The 22,268-nt window shown below is 39.7% G+C and overlaps 1 protein-coding gene across 2 annotated transcripts in view; it reads left to right on the top strand.

Moving 5' to 3' along the window:
- LOC123024845 (glutathione hydrolase-like YwrD proenzyme) overlaps positions 1-22,268 on the top strand; it is a 41,290-nt gene that overhangs the window by 8,553 nt on the left and 10,469 nt on the right. For both annotated transcript variants that reach the window (XM_044433024.1, XM_044433023.1), the window contains exons 4-8: positions 548-754; positions 7,897-8,049; positions 12,842-12,929; positions 17,565-17,736; positions 21,045-21,207. In XM_044433024.1, the coding sequence (XP_044288959.1) occupies positions 548-754; positions 7,897-8,049; positions 12,842-12,929; positions 17,565-17,736; positions 21,045-21,207 (783 nt within the window). The remainder of the gene's footprint in view (positions 1-547; positions 755-7,896; positions 8,050-12,841; positions 12,930-17,564; positions 17,737-21,044; positions 21,208-22,268) is intronic.

Raw genomic sequence — 22,268 nt, 5'->3', positions numbered from 1 at the left:
TTCGCTGCCTATCAAGACTAAGAGAAGCATCCATCTTTACCCTTTTACAGAGGCCTGTTCTCCATTTTGAAGGCATTCTCTATTTGAATGGTGGTCCAGTCCAAGTCTGACTCAAAAGTAAGGAGCTTAAAGAAGGGAGAGACTTGATGTTGCCACACAGAGTTAGCCCCTGCAGTGAAGCACACACTGTATTTCTGTTTATATCACAATAATTTATGTAGTTCTACCAATACACATACAAATATTATGAAATATGGTACACTCTCTTGTCATCTTTTGGTGATGTATAAGTAGCAACCCTTCAAGTAAGAAACCAGAAGCTCTTTATGGCCATCTGCCATGCAAGAACTACTTGCAAGGCTTTCTCTTTTCTAGGAAATATCTTGTAGTAAAGGAAAAAGGTGTGTACATTTCATTGCTAGTGTTTTGAGCAGTTTTGTCCATGGGCCTAAGTTTGTAAAGAGGTGTGAATGCTTCTAACCAGATATGAGTGCATTTCAAATCTGTATTTGTATGGAAAATAATTGTGCAGTCTCTTCTGTTTCAGCTTTCCATGCAGCAAATTCTTCAGCCAGCAATAGAAATGGCTGAGAAGGGCTTTCCAGTCTCAGAGATTACTTCTTACCAATGGAAGCATAATATCCATGCCCTTCAGACTCCTGGAAACCAACATGGGAAGGACCTGCTGATTGATGGTCAAGCACCTGATCATGGACAAGTTTTTCAGAATCCATTTTTGGCAAACACTTTTAAGGTAAAGGGTTCTGTCTGAAGGCGGTGCCTCTGAAAAACTCAGATCTAAGTAGTGTAGTTACAGGGATCATGTGATTAGCAGCAGCACTGTTTTTCCCTCAGCTCTTGCAATTGCAGGAACCTCAAATAGGTATCTGCAGTTGCATCCATAGGCAAGCTGGATTGTATATTACTTCAGTGGTCAATAAAAATGTGTCCTCGGGTACAATTGAGGCACATTGTGTGAGAATTTCAGTGTAACTTCTTTCCTGACTGCCAACTGATGTAGTAACATATGCAAGTTTAGAATTGCTAGAAGATGGTTTTCAGGTGACATGTATTTACCTCCTGGTCAACATGGAGCATCTTCTTGAGATAGGTTGGGCAACTCCTTGATATTCTGCTAGGGAATGTGTTAGCTTTGCCTCAGATGCTTTCTGGAACATCCTGCAGTCCAGCCAGACTTGCACTGGAAGGGAATTGGCTAATGGAGGTATATCTTTATTTTGAATCTTAGGTAAGGCTTTACAGCCTTCCAGTTGTTCAAAAGCACCTCATTAGTAACATGTTGCCAATAGGTTCACATTGAATTATGTTGCTGGGTGAGTTTCACCTTTGAGGATGTATCCCAGAGGTGCAGGGCCAAGGGGCCAGCCCTGGCTCTCCTAGCCTCCCATTCTGATGGTTCCCCAGCTTTTGTGCAGTGCTTCCTTTCTGAAAGGATGAAATGCCTCTTCTGCAGCTGGAGGCCAAAGTGGACATTTGGGTATTAACAAAACAGTTGGGTAGGACTTTTTTAAAAAAATCTTTGTGTAGGTAAGAAATCAGATGGGAGTTATAGCACTCCAAAAACTGGGGGTTAAAACTTCTTCCCCACCCGTCTTTTTCCTGAAATCTTAACTGCACAGGGCGGTTAAAAGAAGAAAAGGTCTGACTTTGATGTTTGAAGCATGAGAGATAGAAGGTGACCTTCTACATACATGCTGAGCTGTGGTGCTAGCAGCTGGGGGCAGTGGTCCTTGTGGAACTAGACCCCACACCCTCGCTCCCTGGCACCAACAATGCCTCTTGGAAGGAAGTGAGACCTGCAGCCTGTGGTAATGATGAAGTCTGAAATATATCCAAAGGAGATAAATGCTATGTATGGGAATTAGTGGGATATGGCAATACTGTACATCAAATTTAATTTAATTTAATTTCCACAGCAATTGAATTTGCTTCCTGGCTAACCTGGTTTTGACAAATGTAAGGGATTTGGAGGCCATGCCTGGATACGCTTTAGCAGCATCTCCCCCTTTTATTATTATTTTTAGCTAATTATATCTCATTATCCTGGGATAACAAATACTACCTCTTAATGTTATTGTGAAGCCAATGCAATGCTGAAAAAGTATTCAGAGACAAATGCATAGAAATCAATAAAAGGAGGAGGGCAGGAGAACCCAGAAAGCCGCACCCTTATATTGAGTCAGACCACTGGTCTGTCTAGCCCTTTCTACTCAACACTGACCGGCAGCAGCTGTCCAAGGGTTCAGGCAAAGTTTTCCATCTCTGCTGAGCCTGGAACTTAGGACCATCAGCATGCAAAGCACACGTCCTCTTTCATTATGCAGCTGGCATTCATCTAATGTCATTAATGTGTATTTCTATTTCTCTACAGTTAGAGTAGTGACTAACATTTATCTCTGCTATTAAAAGATGCACACATTCTTTCCTTTATGGTTAGCAAGTGCCCAGGACATGGGCTGAGAGTTTGTACTGCATGTCTTTGTCTGCATGTGTAATGGCCACATGTTCAGGGTGAATCTTTAGTCCAGTGTCAGGAAATGGGACGCCCAAATGGGTGGAGGGGCTAAGCTCTCTAAAGAGGGGATTAACAACAGGACTGGAGCTGGAAACAGAACAACTGAGTATATAATTTATTTCAAAAGTGGAAGGTATAAATGCATAGGCATTGTTCAGGTAGGACCAGCCACTAGTTGGTCAGCTAGAATCTTAGATAATGAAGTAGTCTGGGAAGGAAAGAAGAAATAAGACTGAATGTGGGGTATTTTATTCAGATAATGTTAGGCAAGGAAGGAATGGCTGCTCGATATGAAGAAGGCACATGAGTTTGGATAAATATATAAGCTATAAACTCAGAGAACTTGACCCAGGAAGACATGGGTGAACCTTACCAGTGCTAGTGGGAGGAGGGAAGGAAAGACTGAAGAGAGAAAGACTTGAAACATTGTCTATTCCATTGTAAAGAGAATGAAAAGGACTTTTTTCCTTTGATGTCTGCTACAATCTGGCAGTTCATCCTTCACTAAGTATCCTAGTATTTATATGAAGCTCTGTCCAGGGCATAATGTAGGACCGAAGACTCCTGGTGACTTGTGAGGTCCCACTGTCCTTATGTTCTGAGCACAGGGAAAACATGAAGCAGAGGAGTGAGGAAGAATATGGGAGGATGAACGGAGGGGGTAAAGCTAGCTAACAGAAATGAACTGTTTGGAGAGGGTAACGTGAACTGCTGGAGTATCACAGATGGCACTCTTAATGGAAGGCATTCCTTTTAAATTCTTACTTTAGGGAAAGGGTTTTCTGGCAAGGACAAAGAAGAGTGAGGGGGCAACTGAAGTGCCCATGGACTTGCAATGGGAGCATGTGCAGAGTGCAAAGCGGGTGGTCCCTAAGCTAAGCAGATGCTAATGAGTGCTAATACATATACAGGTCATGTCAGACAATTTTCTTCCTTTTCCATGGAAAGGAAAGTAGCAAGAATATACTGGTATGATCAGCAAGGGTTTCCTATTCTCAATTGTTTAGAAATAGCAGCAAGGAAAAAGCTTCCTTCCTCTTAAATTAGGTTATTAGAATCCCTAATCTGAGGTAATGGACATGTAGATTTGGGTTTTCATATATGGTTCACTCTGTTTTATGGCTTGGTGGGTTCAGTAATTACTCCGCCCCCGAAACTTCCCCTAGCACTTGGCTGCACTTACTTTCTTGTACAAACACAAAGTAATCTCACAGTCCTATGGAGAATAAGGGTACCAATTCCTGCTAGTCATGATGTCTGTATCAGAGGCATTTGCCTTGTTGCTGGGAAACATAAGCAGGAGGGTGCAGTTGCTTTAATTGGCTGGCCACTGTGTGAACAGAATGTTGAACTAAATAGACCTTTAGTGTGATGCAGAATAACTCTTCTTATGTCCTCACATCTGCCCATGCCTAATCTAGAGAATTTTTCTACTCATAATTTGAACTATTTCTTTTCACTAGGGGGCGCTAATGTAAGCCACAGTCTCTCAGGGATCAACTTTCTGTGTCTGCTAATGATGCAGAGAATTTTTCCAAAAGTTTAAAAGGACAAGCAGTGCATTTTCCTGCTGTTATGCCATTAGTAATGGTTTTATGAAGGTCCCCAATTTTAGGAAACTGGCTTAGAGTCAAGCAATGATCAAATATTCAGTATGGCATATATACGTATTTTCTATTTGGAAAGTCTGTGCACAAAAGTTTTATGACTTTGACAGTTAATGTATCAGGTCTGCGGGAACTCCTGCATGGCTTATATCACATAAACAATGAGCTTTCCTTGACCCTGTTCATTGCATCGTGTTAATATTTAACAGTTTGGTTCCAGGTGGCAACCTGATATATTGAGGACAGTACACTATTTGATTAAGCATGGGGAATGACACATGCTCTTTTGTCCTGTTGGTACCAGGTACTGATAATTTACCATCCCTTTTGAATCACTGATATTGAAGTGACTCTCCCTCGGAATCAGGGTGTGGAGGTGGAGGCAGCTTCCTCTTGTGCACATAATCACCTCCCTGACTTTTGAAGCCTAGTACATATAGTAAAAGTGGCAGTATATCCTGGCTTTCTAAATGCAGCTCTTTCACAAATGCAAAAATAACGTAAAATATATATGAAACCATATTTTTCTCACAAGAAACATAGCTCTGGAATACTAGATCTAAATTAAGCCTTCCTTTCATAAGCAAAGATACATGAGTTTAGCACACCAAACAATGGAAGTTTTGTCTTCCAAGTGTCTGCCCTGAAGTATGAAAAAGTCTTAGAGAGTCATAGTTCAGCAATTCAATGGGACTTAAGAATGGGTCACATTTTTTCAGTTTTTACAGTACTAGTAGCTTCTGGTATGCACAGATGTGAAAGCCCAGAAAAAGGGTGAAAATGCAAACCTAACCCCCATTTTTCCAAGGGAAACCACCCCCTGGGTAAAAATGTGTATCCCATAACATTTTCCATTCCCCCTCATTTTTCCTGGGCCTTTACATTTCTAGTTATGCAAAATTCAGTGGTGTTGTAATTCTCTGGAAGCATGCAACAGCTTGAGAGTGACCAAAGGTAATGGAAAAGAGGAGTTAGTCAACATAGCCTATAAATATAAATATCCCTTGAGTTAGATTGCCAATTTGTATAATGACACAGAATTATATCAGGAAACAATAGCTTGGGTCACATGCAACTGAAAGCCATGGATTAGCATTACATGCGCAAGCTCTGAGCTTGGGTTCTTTCTCTCCTCCTGGTCATGCCCCTTTTGAGATTCAGTTGCCTCCCTAATTTTCAAGTTTGTGGCAAAGTAGTTTTAAGATTTAATCTGAAACAAAATGCTATGGTTTTCATTTTTCTTCTGAATTAGGGTTGGAAACACGACCAAACTATCAAGGACTGGAGAAAAGGCTTAATTCTGAGTTGTTATACTAATTGACAGTCTAACTCAAGGTGTTTATAAAAGTAAAGAATATTAGGTTGTGTTTGTCAACTCCTCTTTTCCATTATCTTGAATAATTCTTGGCTGTTCTATGTTTTCAGATAATTATAACTCCATTTAATTTTGTATAATGGATGTAAGTCGTAATAAAGGGTGACTGAAAAAAAGGTTGGGCACACCTAAGTCCCAATAAACTGCTGAACTGTGTTCTGAAAGAGCTCTTCATGCTGTGACAGTCACATGGAAGTTCGCAGAAATGCTTCCATGTGGTAGTTATAATACATGCAAGCTGTTCATCATGTTGATTTGCCTGTTTTGCAGGGTGCAGTATGAACTTTTGGTACCCTGTGATGGGGTGGGCAGAAAGTAGAGCTTCAGATGTTTTGGGCTTCAACTCCAGGTATTCCTTGCCATCACTCGTGCTGGCAGCAGTTTCTGGGAGATGAAATCCAAAACATTTGGAGAGCTACCTTCTGCCCACACCTGCCCTGGGATGAACATCTGAGAAGCCCCTCTTAGACCCACCTCTGAGGGAGATTTGGGGGATGTTGACCATGGAGCATTCCTTCTCAGTTGTGTCCCCCACCCCCCATTATGGAATGGCTTACCTTGTGAGACCTGCCTGGCACCAACATTGTCATTTTTCCATTTTCAATTTATATGCCACCCCACTAGCCATAGGTCCTCTGGGCAGCTTGCATCTTTTTTGTGAATGTGTCTAAAAAATCTAGATGATAGAAGAGGATAATGATGCTTGGGGAGTTTCCACAACAAACTGGCACGCTCTTGACAATGGCTGATGGGACAAAGTCTTCTGGCATTACTGATGTCAGAGTGAATCCTTTTGCCTTTATTTCATACTTGCCCTCCCGCCCCCTGAGATTGGTGGCAGAGGCCCTTCTCCGGGAACCCTCTGTGAAAGTTATTAGGAGGGTGAGTACCCGGAGGAGGGTCTTCTCTGCGGTGGTGCCCCACCTATGGAATGCGCTCCCCAGAGAGGTCTGCTTGGCGCCGTCATTATTTGTTTTTTGGCGCCAGGCCAAGACCTTTTATTTAAACATTATTTTAATTAATTGTTAATTTATCTATTGTTTTAACTTATTGCCTGGATGTTTCTAGGTTTTATATATTTGTATTGTTATTTATTTGATGGAAGCCGCCCCGAGGCTTATGTGAATGGGGTGGCATATAAGAATCCCAAATAAATAAATAAATAAATAAATTTTAAAAGCTGTTTGGTGAGTTAGATTATACCATGCTCTCCAGCTATTTTGAAGTGTCTTATGTGGTAGCCATCATGGCATGGGTCATTTGAGTGTAATGCCTTACCATGCAGATTGGGTGATTGTTCTCCTTGCTATTAAAAATGGGGAGGAAGGGGAGTTTGTGGTGAGCAAACTGTTCAGCCTGCTTGATGAATGCAACCTCAGGGTAGTGCTTCTATTGTGCATACTGGTCTATCTTGCAGAATATGAGTTTAATATATAGTTGACGTATGCTATAAACATCCAGGAAACAGGAACTATTTTTGAAGAGGTCATTATTGATTTATTTTGGTACATATAATTATTATGTGTGCTTGCATTATTTCTGTGCGCACGACTAGCAGAAAGGATTTCTCTGTCCTTTCCACTTCCAGAGATGACTAATGCCAGTATCTGTTAACACAGGTTCTCAGTTGTTCATCAGTTTCTTAATGGGAGGTCATTAAACACTCTTGGAATAATGAGGACACAAATACCATTGTTAATCTCTCACCATCTTTTGTTGAAAGCCTATGAATTAGTGTGCAAACATTTCTGAAGTCTTTTGGACATAGAGAGGAGAGTGGATCCTGGATGTAGAGGGAAATTAAAGCTCAAAGTGCTGAATCTGTGTTCATGAACTAATATTTAGAAAAGCAATTAAATGTTCCAGTGTTCGGAGAGGCTGAGTGCTCAACAGTTTAACTCCTGAGGTCACTAAGAGATGGATGCTTCAGTGTAAATCACGTTATCTCAGTAATATTAGCAAATTAATACCAATCTTTAGAAAACAATTGATACCCATGTGAAACATGTGATAACAATAAACTATATATGCCTATAACTGTATAAGGGTGACTAGTTAGCTGTTTAAGCAGTGGCTCAAATTATTCATTGCAGTGGATCAGATTGTCAGCTGTGACCCTGCTCAGCATTCTGGGCATCTGCAAACCAAATTACATACTTAGCAATTGGCAGGCAGATTGTAGGAATAGCTATAGTATCAGTGCAAATGGCACAGTGCAGATGGGAAAAACTACTGCTCAGGCTGAAATGCATCCTGGTAATACCTACTTCTTGCTTTCCACTTTCTCTTGAGTGCTGAATGAGCAATGTGGGAAGCCTCTGTGGAGACATGCCCTTGTTCTTTTGTTTAGCAGTTTTCAGCTTAAACTCTTTTTCCAGGAACTGGCAAATTGTGGCAAACAAGGCTTCTACGAAGGCCGTGTGGCCAAAGCGGTTGTTGATGTTATTCAGCGCAATGGTGGAGTAATGGTTTTAGAAGATCTGAAAAGCCATGCCACTGAAGAAGTCGAACCAGTTGTCACAAATTACAAGGTATGCCACAGACTTCAGTGCTCCAGAATGTTAAAATTATAAAGATAATGAAGTTCTTCTGTGAGTTAATGACATCCAACTGAATAACAATCCCTTATAGTATTAAAACTGAAACTTCTAGGATTTCAGTACAAATTTCAAGGGCTTGCAGTGTTTACCTGAAAGAATAGGTGAGCGTTAGGAACTCAGAGTTCATCTCCAGTTTATATTTCAGTCTCATCAAGAGAATTCCTGTCTTACTCCTAACACTCATGTGGAATCTTCAAATCCATAATCCTTTTGCCTTTAAATTCCACTTACTAGCTTTCTCTTTAGGAGCTGTAATTGCAGTATCCTTGGACAAATTGCATTTCCCAAGGGCCATGGAGAATGAATACTGGGGAGGGAAGTGGAGGGGAGAGGAAGGAGAGGAACAGGTTTCCCTCCTTCATTCTTCTCATAGCTAAAGTGCCTTAGCTGCTAACACTGGCAAGTGACTGAAGATTAAAGGGAGAAAGAGTTGGAAAGATAGATGAGAGAAAGAGAGCCTTGGCTGTTGAGTGGCACAGAAAATGGATGGATGGACGGACAGACAGACAGACATACATACATACAGACAGACGGATGGACTGCTGGATGGATAGATAAAGAGGGCTTGTAGACCTACCAGGTTGCACAATTTATTATTGAAATTTGCCTAGAAATATAATAAATAGCCCATCTGAGCCCACCCATAGCCCATTTGAGCTGCCCTAGTTTAGGCTGGCAATGTTCTCTAGGGAAATCTGCTGATCACACTAGCTGTGTGGGCTGACAAATTCACATTTGGCCAGTGAAGGCTTCTTTTTTCATGGGACATAGTGAAAAAGCATTCTATGTATTTTATTTATTTTCATGTACAGCCTGTGAATTCTATTAATTAAAAATCCACTCAAAGCAATGAAATCACTTTGAACCATGAAAACTAAAATGAATTTAATATTCAGAAATATCATAAAATGAGGGTGGACACTTATTGCCCAAAAAGGAAATACATCACAAAAAATGAGAACAATGCTTTACATAATGTTTGCAAATGCAAAATTAGGCCTAGATACACATTTCTAGATACTGCCTCTAATTTATATATAGAAGCAATACATCCCACCACAGTGAAGAGGACCACCTAGGTGACCTGTGTGCCTGATCAGTCTGCTGCCTGGGTGTTAACTGTCGATTGGCAACTTCAAAGTCCGCATCCTCTCTTGTGCTTCTTTGATTTTGTACCAGCCTTAGAGTGGAACCTCATTAAATAGAGGACACATCCAAATAGAGGACTATCTGATGGCTCTTAAAGTAGAGGACTGTGTTCTGTAAAGTAGAGGATCTGGTCATTTTACATATGCATCTTAAAAATATTCTGCCCATAGATGGAATACCATACAGATGCATCTCGGTATTAATAAAATGAGGGGAACTTTTCAGGCAAATTGGGACACAAGACCCAAAATGGAAGAATCAGAGCTGTATTCTGCATGGCAGTCTTATTTTCATGCTCCATGTCCTGTTCCAAAAGAATCTTCCATAAATGGGCATGCCTTATTGCTAAATGTGTTTCTCTTTATACTTCAAAAGCAGTTCTTTCCAGTCACACAGCCAAGAGTGTAAAGAAAAGAGAAAAGAAAAGGAGTTCCTTTGCCAAGTAATTCTTGGGAATTCCCCCTCCCCTCCACTGCCACTTTGTTCTGTAACGTCTTTTCTTCTCTGTATAATTTTCTTCCCTTTTGCACTGCAAGAAAATTGTATGGCAAATGTTTACCTTCTTCTGAGGCCAACATGCTCTGCAAATACAGACCTTGCAAATTAAGGTCAGCTTTGGTTGTTTTCCCTGAAAATAAAGAGAAACATTAGACTCTTCGAGGCATGCATTTTGAGGTATTGCACTGAACGGGTCAAACTATATATGAGATAAACGCTTAAACACAACGTTGTCTGTCTGCAATATTGGCTCATAACCTAAATCAGACCAAATTATCACACTGACAGTATTACCTTCTTAAAATGGACCCTGACAAATTTAGTGTAGACCAAGTATAATATAGCAACTTGTAATGTGAATCTTCTCCCTGCACTCATATTCTAGCCAGAATATTGTACAAATACACTAGCAACTGAAACCTTTTTCTTTCCTCTTGAGAGAGAGAGTGATATGCATAGGGAAGAGGCTGGACTATATTGGGCAACTTGAAGGGGGAAGGCAGTGCTTCACACTTCCCCTTCGAAACATCTTTCTCCGGCAGCTTGATTTGAGTGAGAAGAGAATTTTGGTAGCGGCAAGAATGGAAGTATAGTTACACAATGGCTACTGGCAAACAGACCTAGCTTTGCATGGGTTGGAGTGGCCTTTAGTTCAGGGGGATGGAATGTCTTTCAGTCCAAGGAATAATTTCAGGTTTGGAGAAACTCTTGGAAACCATTTTCCATTGGTGGATGAGGGATAAAAGCAAAAGAAGTAGGCCCTAAAGCACTAACATAGTTTAGCTTAACGCTCTTACTGCCTTAGAAGAGACATTTCAAACTTTAAGAAGGCAAAAGCTAGGAAAAATCCCCAATGTGTTCAGGAACCCCTAAAGGGTGGATTGAGACCAGAGGAAGTCTGGAATTATCCAATTGGATTGAGGCTTCCCATCCTACTTGCTTAGACACAGCAAAGCAAATTTAGCAGCTGTCTGAGTAAGATATAATCTGCATGCTAGTATCCCTAGTCATAACCTCTCCATGATTCACCCTTAGAGCCACCTGAGGGAGGGCGTGTCCATCCATTCTCCTGAGGGGCAGATGCACCACAGGTGAGAGGAGGGCAGGCATATAACACTGACCCTTTGCCTTCTCATCTCCCTGGCTTCATACTGCTTGGAATATGAAGCTAAGTGCTAGTTGATGGATTCATACCTCACTGGCTGAAAATGTTATTGTAAGCTTCAACTTCATGGATGCATGTTAAAAAAAAATTCATGAGGTGCACTTCTTTGGGATCCCATCAGTATGACTGCTAAACTTTAGAAGACTAGGTTGCACGGCCTTCACATTATGGCACTGACAGAACATGTAAACCTATCACCTGGGAGTTTGTGCTACTGGAAAGAGAATATAGAAAATTATAATATATACTGCTTTCAGAAGAAATGTAGTCTTCTGAAAGCAGCAACTCCTGAATCTGGAACACATAAGTTTAATTTGTTTTACGTGGCTCTCTTATGCCTTTTGTGAGTTGAATTGTACTGTATATGTTGCTTCTTTGCATTTCCTTATTTTATTTCGGTGTTAGTATGTGCCTCTATTCAGAAGCAACACTCACTGAATTCAGTGGGCTTTGCCCTCTGGTAAGTGTGCAAAGGATTCTAGTCAAAAGCTTCGCTGAAACTCAGAAGCCAGTGCTTAGCCCATGACGGCAGGATGGGCAACTTGTGGTTCTACAGAAGCTGTTGCATCAAGAGACCCATCATACCTAACCATTGTTACATTGACTAGGGCTGATGGGAGTTTCAGTTCAACATCATTTGGGCTATGTGTTGCCCAGCCTTATATTAAAGCCCCAAACTGTCAAAAATTGCTCTTCATTTCATACAAAAGACAGATGGGTGATAATTTAGAAAGCTATTTGCATCAAATAAGAGAGGTGTGCATAGAGCCAAATCAATTGAATGGTAGACCTTTGGGAATTCCTTTCTGTCTGGATTTAAGGCAAGCTGTCCCTACCATTGAGGTAGTCACCTTAAGCAGTTGATTCTGAGTGGCCTCATCAAGATGTTAGTGGAGAGAACTGTGGGTCATATGGCTTTCCCTGCCAGGCTGCTCACCTCAGATATAGTGGATGAAGGTGTCCCATCAGCAGTGTTGAAGAAGAGTTCAACTACCAGCCCAGACAGCTGTTGCATGTGGAATGGGAGAAGGTATAATTTTTTCCCTTGTCTCAAGCAGCAGCATGATTGAAAATTCAGTACACACACACACACACGGCCCATTTCGAGTGTTCAAAGTTCTTTTTTATTGCATAAGTCATGGTAGTTGGTTCATATATTGGCACTTCTGTAAATCTGATTATTCTTCTCTCATTCATGAGTGCCAGAAATTTCAGAGCAGTTCTAATAGTAACAACTGTGTGGATTACCTAGCGATGTCTAAAAGAGCATGATTCCAGAGTTCCCACATAAGAAAAGGAAATGCTTAGACACCCAGTTATTAGCAAAGGTGTGCCATATATTGTAGTCATGCCTTTCCAATACTGCCAAGAATAGTACCTTTCTAAACCCAGAGCTAGTAATAAATCCATTAGTCATGTTGAAGGCATACCTATGTGATGAATGCAAATGCTTTGAAAGGTAAACATAAACGTGTTCTTATAAGTTAATAGTTGTATCTTGACTCAACCCCCTTTAAAAAAACATTCTTCATTGCTGTTGCTTTCATTGCAGTAAAATGTTTTTGAAATGCATCTTGCTTGTTCTTTGTTGTCAACATAAGGAGTCCTAATGGTTTATATGGGGTGTTATTATTATTCATTTAACCAATATGATGAAACTAAATATTCCATTTCAATATTCAAATATATACTGCAATGAGTGATGCATATTTTGATTATTATCTTCATAAATTAAAAATGTGAACTTAGGTGATGTTTCTCACATCTGACTAACCCATGAGCTACTTGGCCCTGATCCAGCAATAGAAGAAAAACGTTCATATAGGAAACTAGCTGTGCCTTTACAACTATTTACATTTTCTTTGTTGTGTCTTTTGTGTTCAGTGTACAGTGACAGTTATTGTTTTTTAGGGTCTGAATATCTGGGAAATCCCTCCAAATGGACAAGGAATCACAACTCTGTTAGCCCTTAACGTTTTAGAAAATTTCAACCTGAAAGGTATGATCAGATTTGGAGTCTGATATGCTTGTCCTTTCTTGCAAAGAACTGACTGCGAAGAACACAACTATTTGTTTTAGCTTTAAGCAGAAAGAAAAATAAAGCAAAATCTAGTTAGAGTGAAAAAGACCTCAACCTGAAAGGCATGATCAGATTTGGAGTCCAATATGCTTGTCCTTTCTTGCAAAGAACCAATTGAGAAGAAGACTGCTACTATTTTAGCTTAAGCAGAAAGAAAAATAAATCAAAATCTGATTTGAGTAAGAAAGACCTCCTGTTAGTCACTGGACCATAAAAAAATCCTGCATACTACTATTTCTATTTATTTTATCTAAAATGACAAAATAAATCTTGGGACAACTTCAGCTTCTAGCAACAGTGCTTGTGTGAAGCATATTCAATTCCTCTTCACTCTTCAACACTGTTCTGACTGAAAAATCTTTATAGCTATGATTCTATATTCACTAAAACCTCTTCTGAGAAGACATGAATAAGAACTCTGTTAGTAAATTTTATTTATTTATATATGTTTGTAAATCATTCTCCACCTGCTGGGATAAAGTAAATTTGCAAAATTTGTTAATATCTGTCAGTAAAATAGTATTGTTAGCCAATGCAATAGCATTGACAAAACAATTATATAGATATAAAAATATAAAAAGGAATAATAACAAATCTAGCATGTTGTTAAGTATTGTCAAGTCGTGTCCAAATAATGGCCCTTGCAAATGTTCTGTCCTTGACAGGCCTGCTCAGCTCTTGTAAACTCGAAGCTGTGGCTGCCTTTATGACATCGATCCATCTCATAACTGGCCTTCTTCTTCTCCTGCCTTCAACTCTCCCTAGCACTGCTGTCTTTTCCAGGGAAGTTTGCCTCCTCACAATGTGCCGAAAGTGTGACAGCTTCAGCTTCCAGCTGTTTTTGCTTCCAGAACAATTATTAGATTGATTTGTTCTATGTCCCACTTGTTCATCTTTCTCTCAGTCCAGAGTATTCTCAAAACTCTCCTGCAGCACCATATTTTTGACTTTTAATTTTGTTCCTTTCAGCTTTCTTCACTGTTCAGCCTCACACTCATACAAAGCGATCAGGAATGCAATAGTGTGGATGACCTTTACTTTGGTCTCCACTGAAACGTCCTTCCACTTGATGGTCTTTTCTAGTTTCTCCATTGCTACCCTTCCAAGTCTCAGTCTCCCTTGAATTTCTTGGCTCCATTCTCCTTTCAAATTGATGATTGAGCCAAGGTAGGCAAAATATCCCGCAATTTCAATTTCTTCATTGTTGACATTTAAGTTGCATATTTAAGTTGCATATTTTTTCTGTTGTTGAGATATTTGTTCTCTTAATATTTGTTCTCTTAATGTTCAGCTGCAGTTCTGCTTTGAACTTCCTTTTTTCACTTTCATCTGGAGTTGTTTTGATTCAATGCTTCTTTCTGCCCTTAATATGGTATCATATTTTAACTTACTGATACATCTTTCACCAATTATCACTCCTTGTTCCACTGATCCTAATCTATCTTTTCTTATGATAGATTTTGCTATCTGAAAGTAGCTTCTTATCCACAATATAGGTTACACATTAAAAAGATGAAATAGTGAGGCACACCCATTTCTTTCAGAAGTACCTTGTTTTCCTCTTTTGTAGTTTTCTCCTTTCTCTTTCTCATTGTAATAATTCTTTTGGTATCTGCTTGATAGTGTCTGAAAAGTTGCATTCAGGATTTTCACCCTATTTCTGTTACCTCTTGCTTCTTGCTTGTCCTATTTCTGTCACCTTTTGCTTTTGCTTTAGCTTCTTGCTTGTCCTTAGCAATTGTAATTGTTTCTTCAGTATCCATCAAGCTTTTTTTTTGCTACAGAAGTTATCTTTTGGCATTCTTCCCTAATGATGTTTCTGGTTTCAGTCCATAGTTTTTTTGGTTCATAGTCAATTGAGTTCTGTAATACAAGTCTGTACGTGTGGATTTTAAATTCCTCAGGCATGCTATTTAATTTGCAGTTTGGCACTATGCTTCTGTTATTGATCATTTTCAGCTTTACACTGAGTTTTATAGTAATAGTTCATAACCACTATTACAATCTGCCTCTTGTTTTGGCCACGAGAATCCATCTCCTGCTTTCAATGACATACAATATTTGATTTCTGTATCAGACATCTGGTGATGTCCATGTGTACAATCATCTGTTCAGTTGCCTGAAGTAAGTATATGCAATAAACAGATTGTTGACTTCATAGAATTCTGTGATTAATTCTCATGTGTCATTTCTGACTCCTTGGTCAAATTATCCCACATCATTAGATTCTGCTTTGTTTCCTGCTTTTGCATTCCAGTTACTGATCATTATAAGCATGTCTTGCATTGGTGTATTATCAGTTTCTCTTGGACACTTGCTTAAAGTTGTCCATTTCTTCTTCCTCATCTGTTGTTGGAGTGTAGTCTTCATGTTGGACATGTCGATAGTTTGCTGAGATCTATGATTGATGCTAAAACCCAATTTTGCATCATAGCCCCTAACTGTTTGTACTGTATCTTGCCTCAATTTTAGAGCCACCCCGTTTGTTCTGAGTTTGTCATGTCATGACCAAAATATTGTCTGTTTTTCTGACATAAAATGATGCCTCAGCCCAGTCTACTTTTGTTTGCTGAAACCAAGTGCGGTCATGTGTAACTGTTCCGTTTCTTTCTTTATGGTTTCCAGTTTGCCTTGATTCATGCTCGTCACGTTCCATGTTCCTATTGTATACGTTGTGCAGCATCAGACTTTCTTTTCACCACTGTGTCTGTCAGTCACTAGATATCCTTTGAGCTTTGATCTAGTTCTGTCATTAGCGACAGTACTATTACTACTTGTCCTTTGCTCTTCTGCAGTAGTGGTTGAGAATACCTTCTGACCTGGAAGTCTCATCTTCTGGCAGTATCTCTTGTTTTATTATGGACTGTTTCTTCATAGGGCTTTCAAGGTAAGAAAAATTCAGCAGTGGCGTGCAGATGCAGTGCTACCCAGAGTTAGCTTGAGCATCAGTGCCCCTGTGTGTGAAAGTTCCTCCACCCATGTCTCTTTCAGCTACTGCTGCTGCCCAGAAGCTACCCTTCAGGAGTTCCACCCCAGTCACCATTCATCATAGGCTTTCTCTTCTGCAGATTGCTCCTCAAGAGAGGGGTTGTGCCTTTGTCTGGTGTCTCAGCTTCAACCATTCCACCTTGGGTGACCTTGCCAAGAGACTAGACTACTGCAAGGGTTTGGCCTTCTGCTTGCATTGCTTGTGACTTCTCTGATACTCTCAGACCCCTTCCCACATTAAAGCATGCATCCAAGAGGGGGAAAAATAAAATAAAAACTATATATGTCCCTAGTCATTTAAACTGAAAAGTCCCATGGACAGTGTCCTGAGTAAAAAAAAAGTTTGTAATGTTCCTGCTAGTTGTACATATAAATCTACCCTATAGCTAACTAACTTGAATGTCTCTAATCAGAAGATCAGAGAAATCCAACATATTCATAATGTAATTTTTGCTAAAGTGCCAAAATTTATGAAGAAACTGTCCTTTCCCTCCCAATGATGTCCTGCTCTTTTAGGGTTTTCCTGTTTGGAGGATGCATATTTCCATTATCAGAGGTGCATCTGCTCTCTTTTTCAAAAAAGATAAAGTGTGTTCTATTATTTGTACTATTGTAAGGACCCATTAAATTGCATTTGTATCCCAGCTTTTTTTTCCTCTTGTGAAAAACTCAAGGAGGCTTACATAATTCCATTTTATCTTCACAGCAACAACCCTGTAAGTTAGTTAGGCTAAAATCGAGTCACTGGCCTAAGCTGCCCAGTGAGCTTCATGGCCAAGTGGGGACTAGAACCTGGATGTCCCAGTCCCAAGTCCAACACTCCAACTATCTCACTGTACCTGCTCTCAAAAAAGATGTTACAAGGTAGCAAGAAAGAAGAAGTAACTTCTGTTGCAGAAAACAAAATTGTTCTTTCCTGTATAAACAAAGAATGTAGAGTGATCTGTGTGCACACATCAGTTCTCCTGATTTTCTTTTTACATGACCGCAGCTCAGGCACCTAATTCTTATGGTTCAAATGTTGCTGCAACTGGAATTCTGAAACAATGATGATTGTTTAGGAAGCTCTTTGTGAAGTTGGGTAGAGTAGACTTAGCATCTCTACTGTCACTAGAAGAGGTCCCCTAAATTTATCAAAGGATAGCCCCCAAATGACCCTATTCTAGTGAATGGCTGCTGACCTGAAGCGCTGGCTGCCGGAAGACTCCCAGTGGCACTGGGGATGGCCCTGTTGTGGAGCAAACATGCTCGGAAAGCTGCCAAATGCCTTTCTTGAACCCAATGATGAGATGGGAGGAGGAAGATGGAATAAGGTAGGTGAGGGTTGTGGTAGAAGAGAATGAAGGTAGAATAAAGAGGTGATCTTTCTCCCTCCGCTTCACCCCATTCATCTCTTGCAATTTTCCTGTGTGTAGAACATAAACATCTAATGAAATGGATGTATTTATTATTACAATTTAACCCTGTTGTTTTAGCAGTAATTGTAGAAAATTGCTTTTCTCTGGGTAATGATGGTTTTTCAGAATCTGACAGAGTAACTTGTGTTTACTTTGGTTGCTTTTGTAGAAATGGGTCATAACACTGCTCAGTATTTACATGCTCTGACTGAAGCACTCAAAGTCAGCTTTGCTGATACTTGGTGGTTCTGCGCAGATCCAGAACAAACATCAGTACCTACAACAAAGCTCCTTTCAAAATCTTATGCCAGAGATCGTTCAAAGCTAATCGATTTGCAGAGGTGAGGTCTCTCTCAGTTTACTTTCAGGAACTGGTAGAATAGTAACTTGCTTCTGATTCTGGAAAATGCAGTTCTGATTTTCTTGGCATTAGCTTTACTTTAAAATAGTTTCTTTAGCCTTGACATTTATGCAAATTATACCCTTGTTTTGTTTGCTATGGAAAAAGAACTATTCTAGCTGCTTGGACATTTTCTGGGTAATTAATGATGTTTTTTTTAAAGTTATGAATATTTCAAGCTGTTTTTGAATGTCCTTGTTTTCAAAAGTAGCTTTGTTGTGGAATGGGAAGGGTCTGCTATTTGGAGAACCCAAGCCACAAACCCTCACAGGCATTCAAAAAAAGTTGCACAGCCTTTTGAATACCAACCCGTGACCCCATTTCTACATTGTGACACATTGTGACAAAGGGTCATAATATATCACAGTATTTACATGGTCTAACTGAATTGGTCATGATCAGTAATTTGCTGTTCCTTTGTGGTTCGGCATGAATTCAAAGTTGAGTTTATATATTTCCATTGCTTCATTTAAAGGATATATTGTTAAAGCAAACCTGCTACACGCTGTAGAGTGTTCATGGGGTTTCATCTTTTGATAAATTTATTTTTGAGGATGAGAGAGAGAGAGAGAGAGAGAGAGAGAGAGAGAGCGAGAGAGCGAGCAAGCAGTAGTTCTGTATAAAAGCATAACCTGCAAGAAAAGCATTATACTATATACTCTTATCAAAACAGATATACTATGTACCAGCCAGCCATTTCCTCCAAGCAAAGCATCCCACTGTTGACTCCACTTAAAAAGCATCTTAGATTTTGCTTGTCAGTCGATACTCCACATTCCAGCGTTACTCAGCATACTTGATTCTCTTTTTGCTATTTGGGTGGGATGGTTGCCTCTGTAGGTTGTTGGATTTTAAATGTTTTTTGCTTTTGTTTTTAACTTGTGGAAATCTCCAGTCCCCAACTCTGTGTGCACTGTTACCTCTCTCTTGCTTCTCAGTCGCCCTCTTTTGACTATTGGTACCCACTGCCTGAGTTTGAAAAACATGTAGAAATATCTTGCTAGAATGGGAAAAAGTCAGTGTGTCCCTTTTAGGAAAAATCTGTCAGAGCAGCCAGCGGCATTTTTTATGTGTGTTTTTACATTTGGAATATTTTTCTAAAAACTGCTCATGGTTAAGAAATGAATAAATTCTTCATACCCACTGCTTCAGGAATTTAGTGATTTTTTAATGAGTACATCCTGCCTTCATCAAGTGACATGCTTAAAGACAGCAGGCCTTGGAAACCCAAGGAGCAATGCCCTTGGCATGGTGCCTCTGACAGTGAGCATATGCGTTAGTTTGCAATTGTGTACTTTCGATAAAAATAGGTGCTTAAATTTGTTAGCAGCTTTATGTTTGGGTTTAAGTTATACAGTGGGATACTCATTTTCCATCTCTTCATAAAAAGGGTACAGACTTTGGTTCTTTCCTGTGCATTGCCTTACCTTTACATCCTGTTTGCTATTTGCAAACTGTTCTGGCTAGACATATGGGGAGCATAGTGAGAACATTACTAGGAATTTGGTCCAAGGCTGCTTTGGGAAGAAACTGTAATCTTTGTCCTACTCAGTAGAGTAGTAATGGGTGTAAACTAAATTCAGGTTTATTGAAGCCATAACAATAAACCCACTTCTCAATCTTGTTCTTAACCACAGTTTATTCTGAAGAAAAAGCAACACTGAGTTACTGATCTGGGACGTGTCTCTAACGCAGATGGGAGCTCCAAAACATTTTCCAACTTTCCAGCAAAAATGGTCTCCTCCTCTATTTGCTTGTTTCAGAAGCAAGCAGCAGTGAAGAGGAGATTTGTAGCAGGAAGCCAGAGGAGGCACCCAATCCAAATCATGTCATGGAACTGCGGATAGCTTGTCTTCCAAATGTCTGTTTAAGTGTGGTTTTCCAGAAGCACGTCTATCAGAGCACGTAGTTCAACACCAAGTTTATCTAGATTAATACCTGCACACTAGGGACCAAAATAAATATATTTGGATTTGTAAGAAGCAATCAGCCTAGTTTTAATTACGTATATTCAAAATAATAAAGGAATCTTTGAATATTAATGCATATTCATTTATTTGAGTATTAATGTCCCTCCTTGTGTAAGGAATGTTTCAAGATAACTACTAGTAACACAAAAGGGTATAATAAAAATGACATAAAAACAGCAACCAAGAGCCCAATAAAGCAATAAAGCTACTAAATCAGAAAGAAAACATAGAAAAGGGAAGTGGACTCCATAAAATGGAAAATTAAATTCCATTAAAAACTCAAGAAAAGAAGAATGGGATTTTGCATACTGCATTAAAAGTAGCAAAAAACAAACAAACATGTAACAACCAGCAACTAGTTACACATGCTTAGGGAGGCATTTCTTTATTCAGGCGCCACTGCTGGAAAGTCCCTTTGTTACTCAACTGTCCAATCTTAGAAGGTGCAGGTTAGAATCGTACAGTTGGAAGTGGCCTGGCAGGCCACTGGGTCCAATCGTCTCCTCAATGCAAGACTCACGTCACTGACCCAGATTTCAACCCAGTCTGCCCCTATCTTGTCTAGCATTCTGTGCATGCACAAGCTCCCTATGGGAAGCCTATATGCAGAACAGGACTGCATGAGCCATTGCACCTCCTGCTCACGGTCCCCAGCAACTGGTCTACCAAAGCAGTACAGTATATAATATTCACTCAAGTTATGATTTTGAGTTGAAGTTCAGTGAAAGTAAGGCAAGTGCACACATTCTACTTGGCATAAACATGGCTGGAAAATTGGAGGCCGAGGACCAAGGGGTGAGGAATTCCTATGTTTAGATAAAACCAGGTTCTCCCATTTCTTTCATTTTATTCTATGCGTGCATGGGGCAGGGGCTTGGAAAGATAGAGCAGGAAGGAAGCACCTGAGCCTAAGACAGACTCCTGTTCTCTGTGTGTCATACATATATATTGTGTGATGAGATTTTAGTATGTTTCTCTGTTATGTGAACAGGGCCATTATCAAGGTGTTTTTATTGATGCTTCTATAATGTGAATCACAATTACAGTGAGATTTGCTAGATTTAAGTTGTCACCATAGGTGGATGACTTGCCCAGATGGGGAAATTTAAAAGACTCATAAAAAGCAACAAATCAAATATATGTTGAATACAAGGCAGTGAAATTTACTAGATTTAAGCCATCAGTACAGTCAAAGTTTGTTGATAGTAGTAGACTGTGATTTAAAATGGATGATGAAATCAGAGATTTTGATATAAGACTCTTCTTGATTTTTTTTCAGAGCAACTGCAAAACATAGTCATGGAAATCCTTTCCTTGTTGAAAGTGATACTGTTTACTTCACAGTAGTGGACACCCAAGGCAATGCCTGTTCTTTCATTAACAGCAACTATATGGGATTTGGCACCGGGCTGGTGCCGGAGGGTTGTGGATTTACATTACAAGTAAGAAAATCCTTTTCAGTGACCTGTGTGCAGAGAGAGACAGAGAATTGCTTTAACATTAGTTGATGAGTCTTGCTCTACAGTGTTACATATTGCTGCTTCATATAAGCTCCAACTGGTTATATGTTTTTATTGACATTGAACAGTATCACATCATGAAACCTTCAACATAGGTGTTACTGGCTGCATATAGGAGGGGTGATTCACTCAGTAGTGCAGAGGCTTGTTTGTTTGTTTCTGTGTTGTGTGCTGGTCTGATGAGGCCTGCTCACCTTTAGGTCCAAGGTACCCCTACTGCATCCTTGAGCCTAGCATTCTACCTGCAAACACCAGTCCCATGAATTGCACTGGTGGGGTGGGGGGCAAAGATGGCAATAAGTGCATTGTCAAATTCTGAAGTTAACTAACTACAGTGTATTTTAGAACAATGCAGTATAAGAGTATTGACTTGAACAGCAACTAAATCAAGTTAAACACCAAGACATACTAGCTTACAGTGAGGAAGACAAACAAGATAATCTGCCCTTTAAAACTCAAGAGAACAGGATGGTCTTCAAAAATGTAATTAAGGAGCCTAGCTAACATAACTCAGGACGGAGTTCCACAGAAAAGGCCTTCTCTCTGGAAATCTACTGATTAATCTCAAGCAGCAGGGAAGTGTCCATGCTGAAGAGAACTGGCTGGAAAGCTTGGCTCTCTTCTAGTTCATCTGTGATTTGTAAAATCTAAGTAAGAGCTTCTTTTGGCCCTTTCCAACATGGCACCCTAGCAGGTATTTGTTTGGAAGCCTGCAGAAGGGTAATTTGAAGTAGAACAATGGCAAGTGAGGAAAGGTTCTGTTCTCTTTTATCCTACATTGCTTTTCTGCTCTAAGTTTTTCTCATCAATGGCAAGCTATTAAGCACTTTGATATGTAAGATGTGAGCTGTTCAGTGACATAACACAGGTTGGGGAACTTCAGTTTAAAACTGTATGTTCTATGTACATTTATTAGGCTTTTTTTTACTTATTGATCAAGTGATTGTGGTTCTTTATTTTGTATTGTTCTTAACCTTGGAACC

The sequence above is a fragment of the Varanus komodoensis genome, unplaced genomic scaffold, assembly GCF_004798865.1.
Source record: "Varanus komodoensis strain SLA01 unplaced genomic scaffold, ASM479886v1 scaffold25, whole genome shotgun sequence".
Classification (NCBI taxonomy): Eukaryota; Metazoa; Chordata; class Lepidosauria; order Squamata; family Varanidae; genus Varanus; species Varanus komodoensis.
Note: the sequence above shows the minus strand (reverse complement) of the source record. Positions and strands in the feature narration are given on the sequence as shown.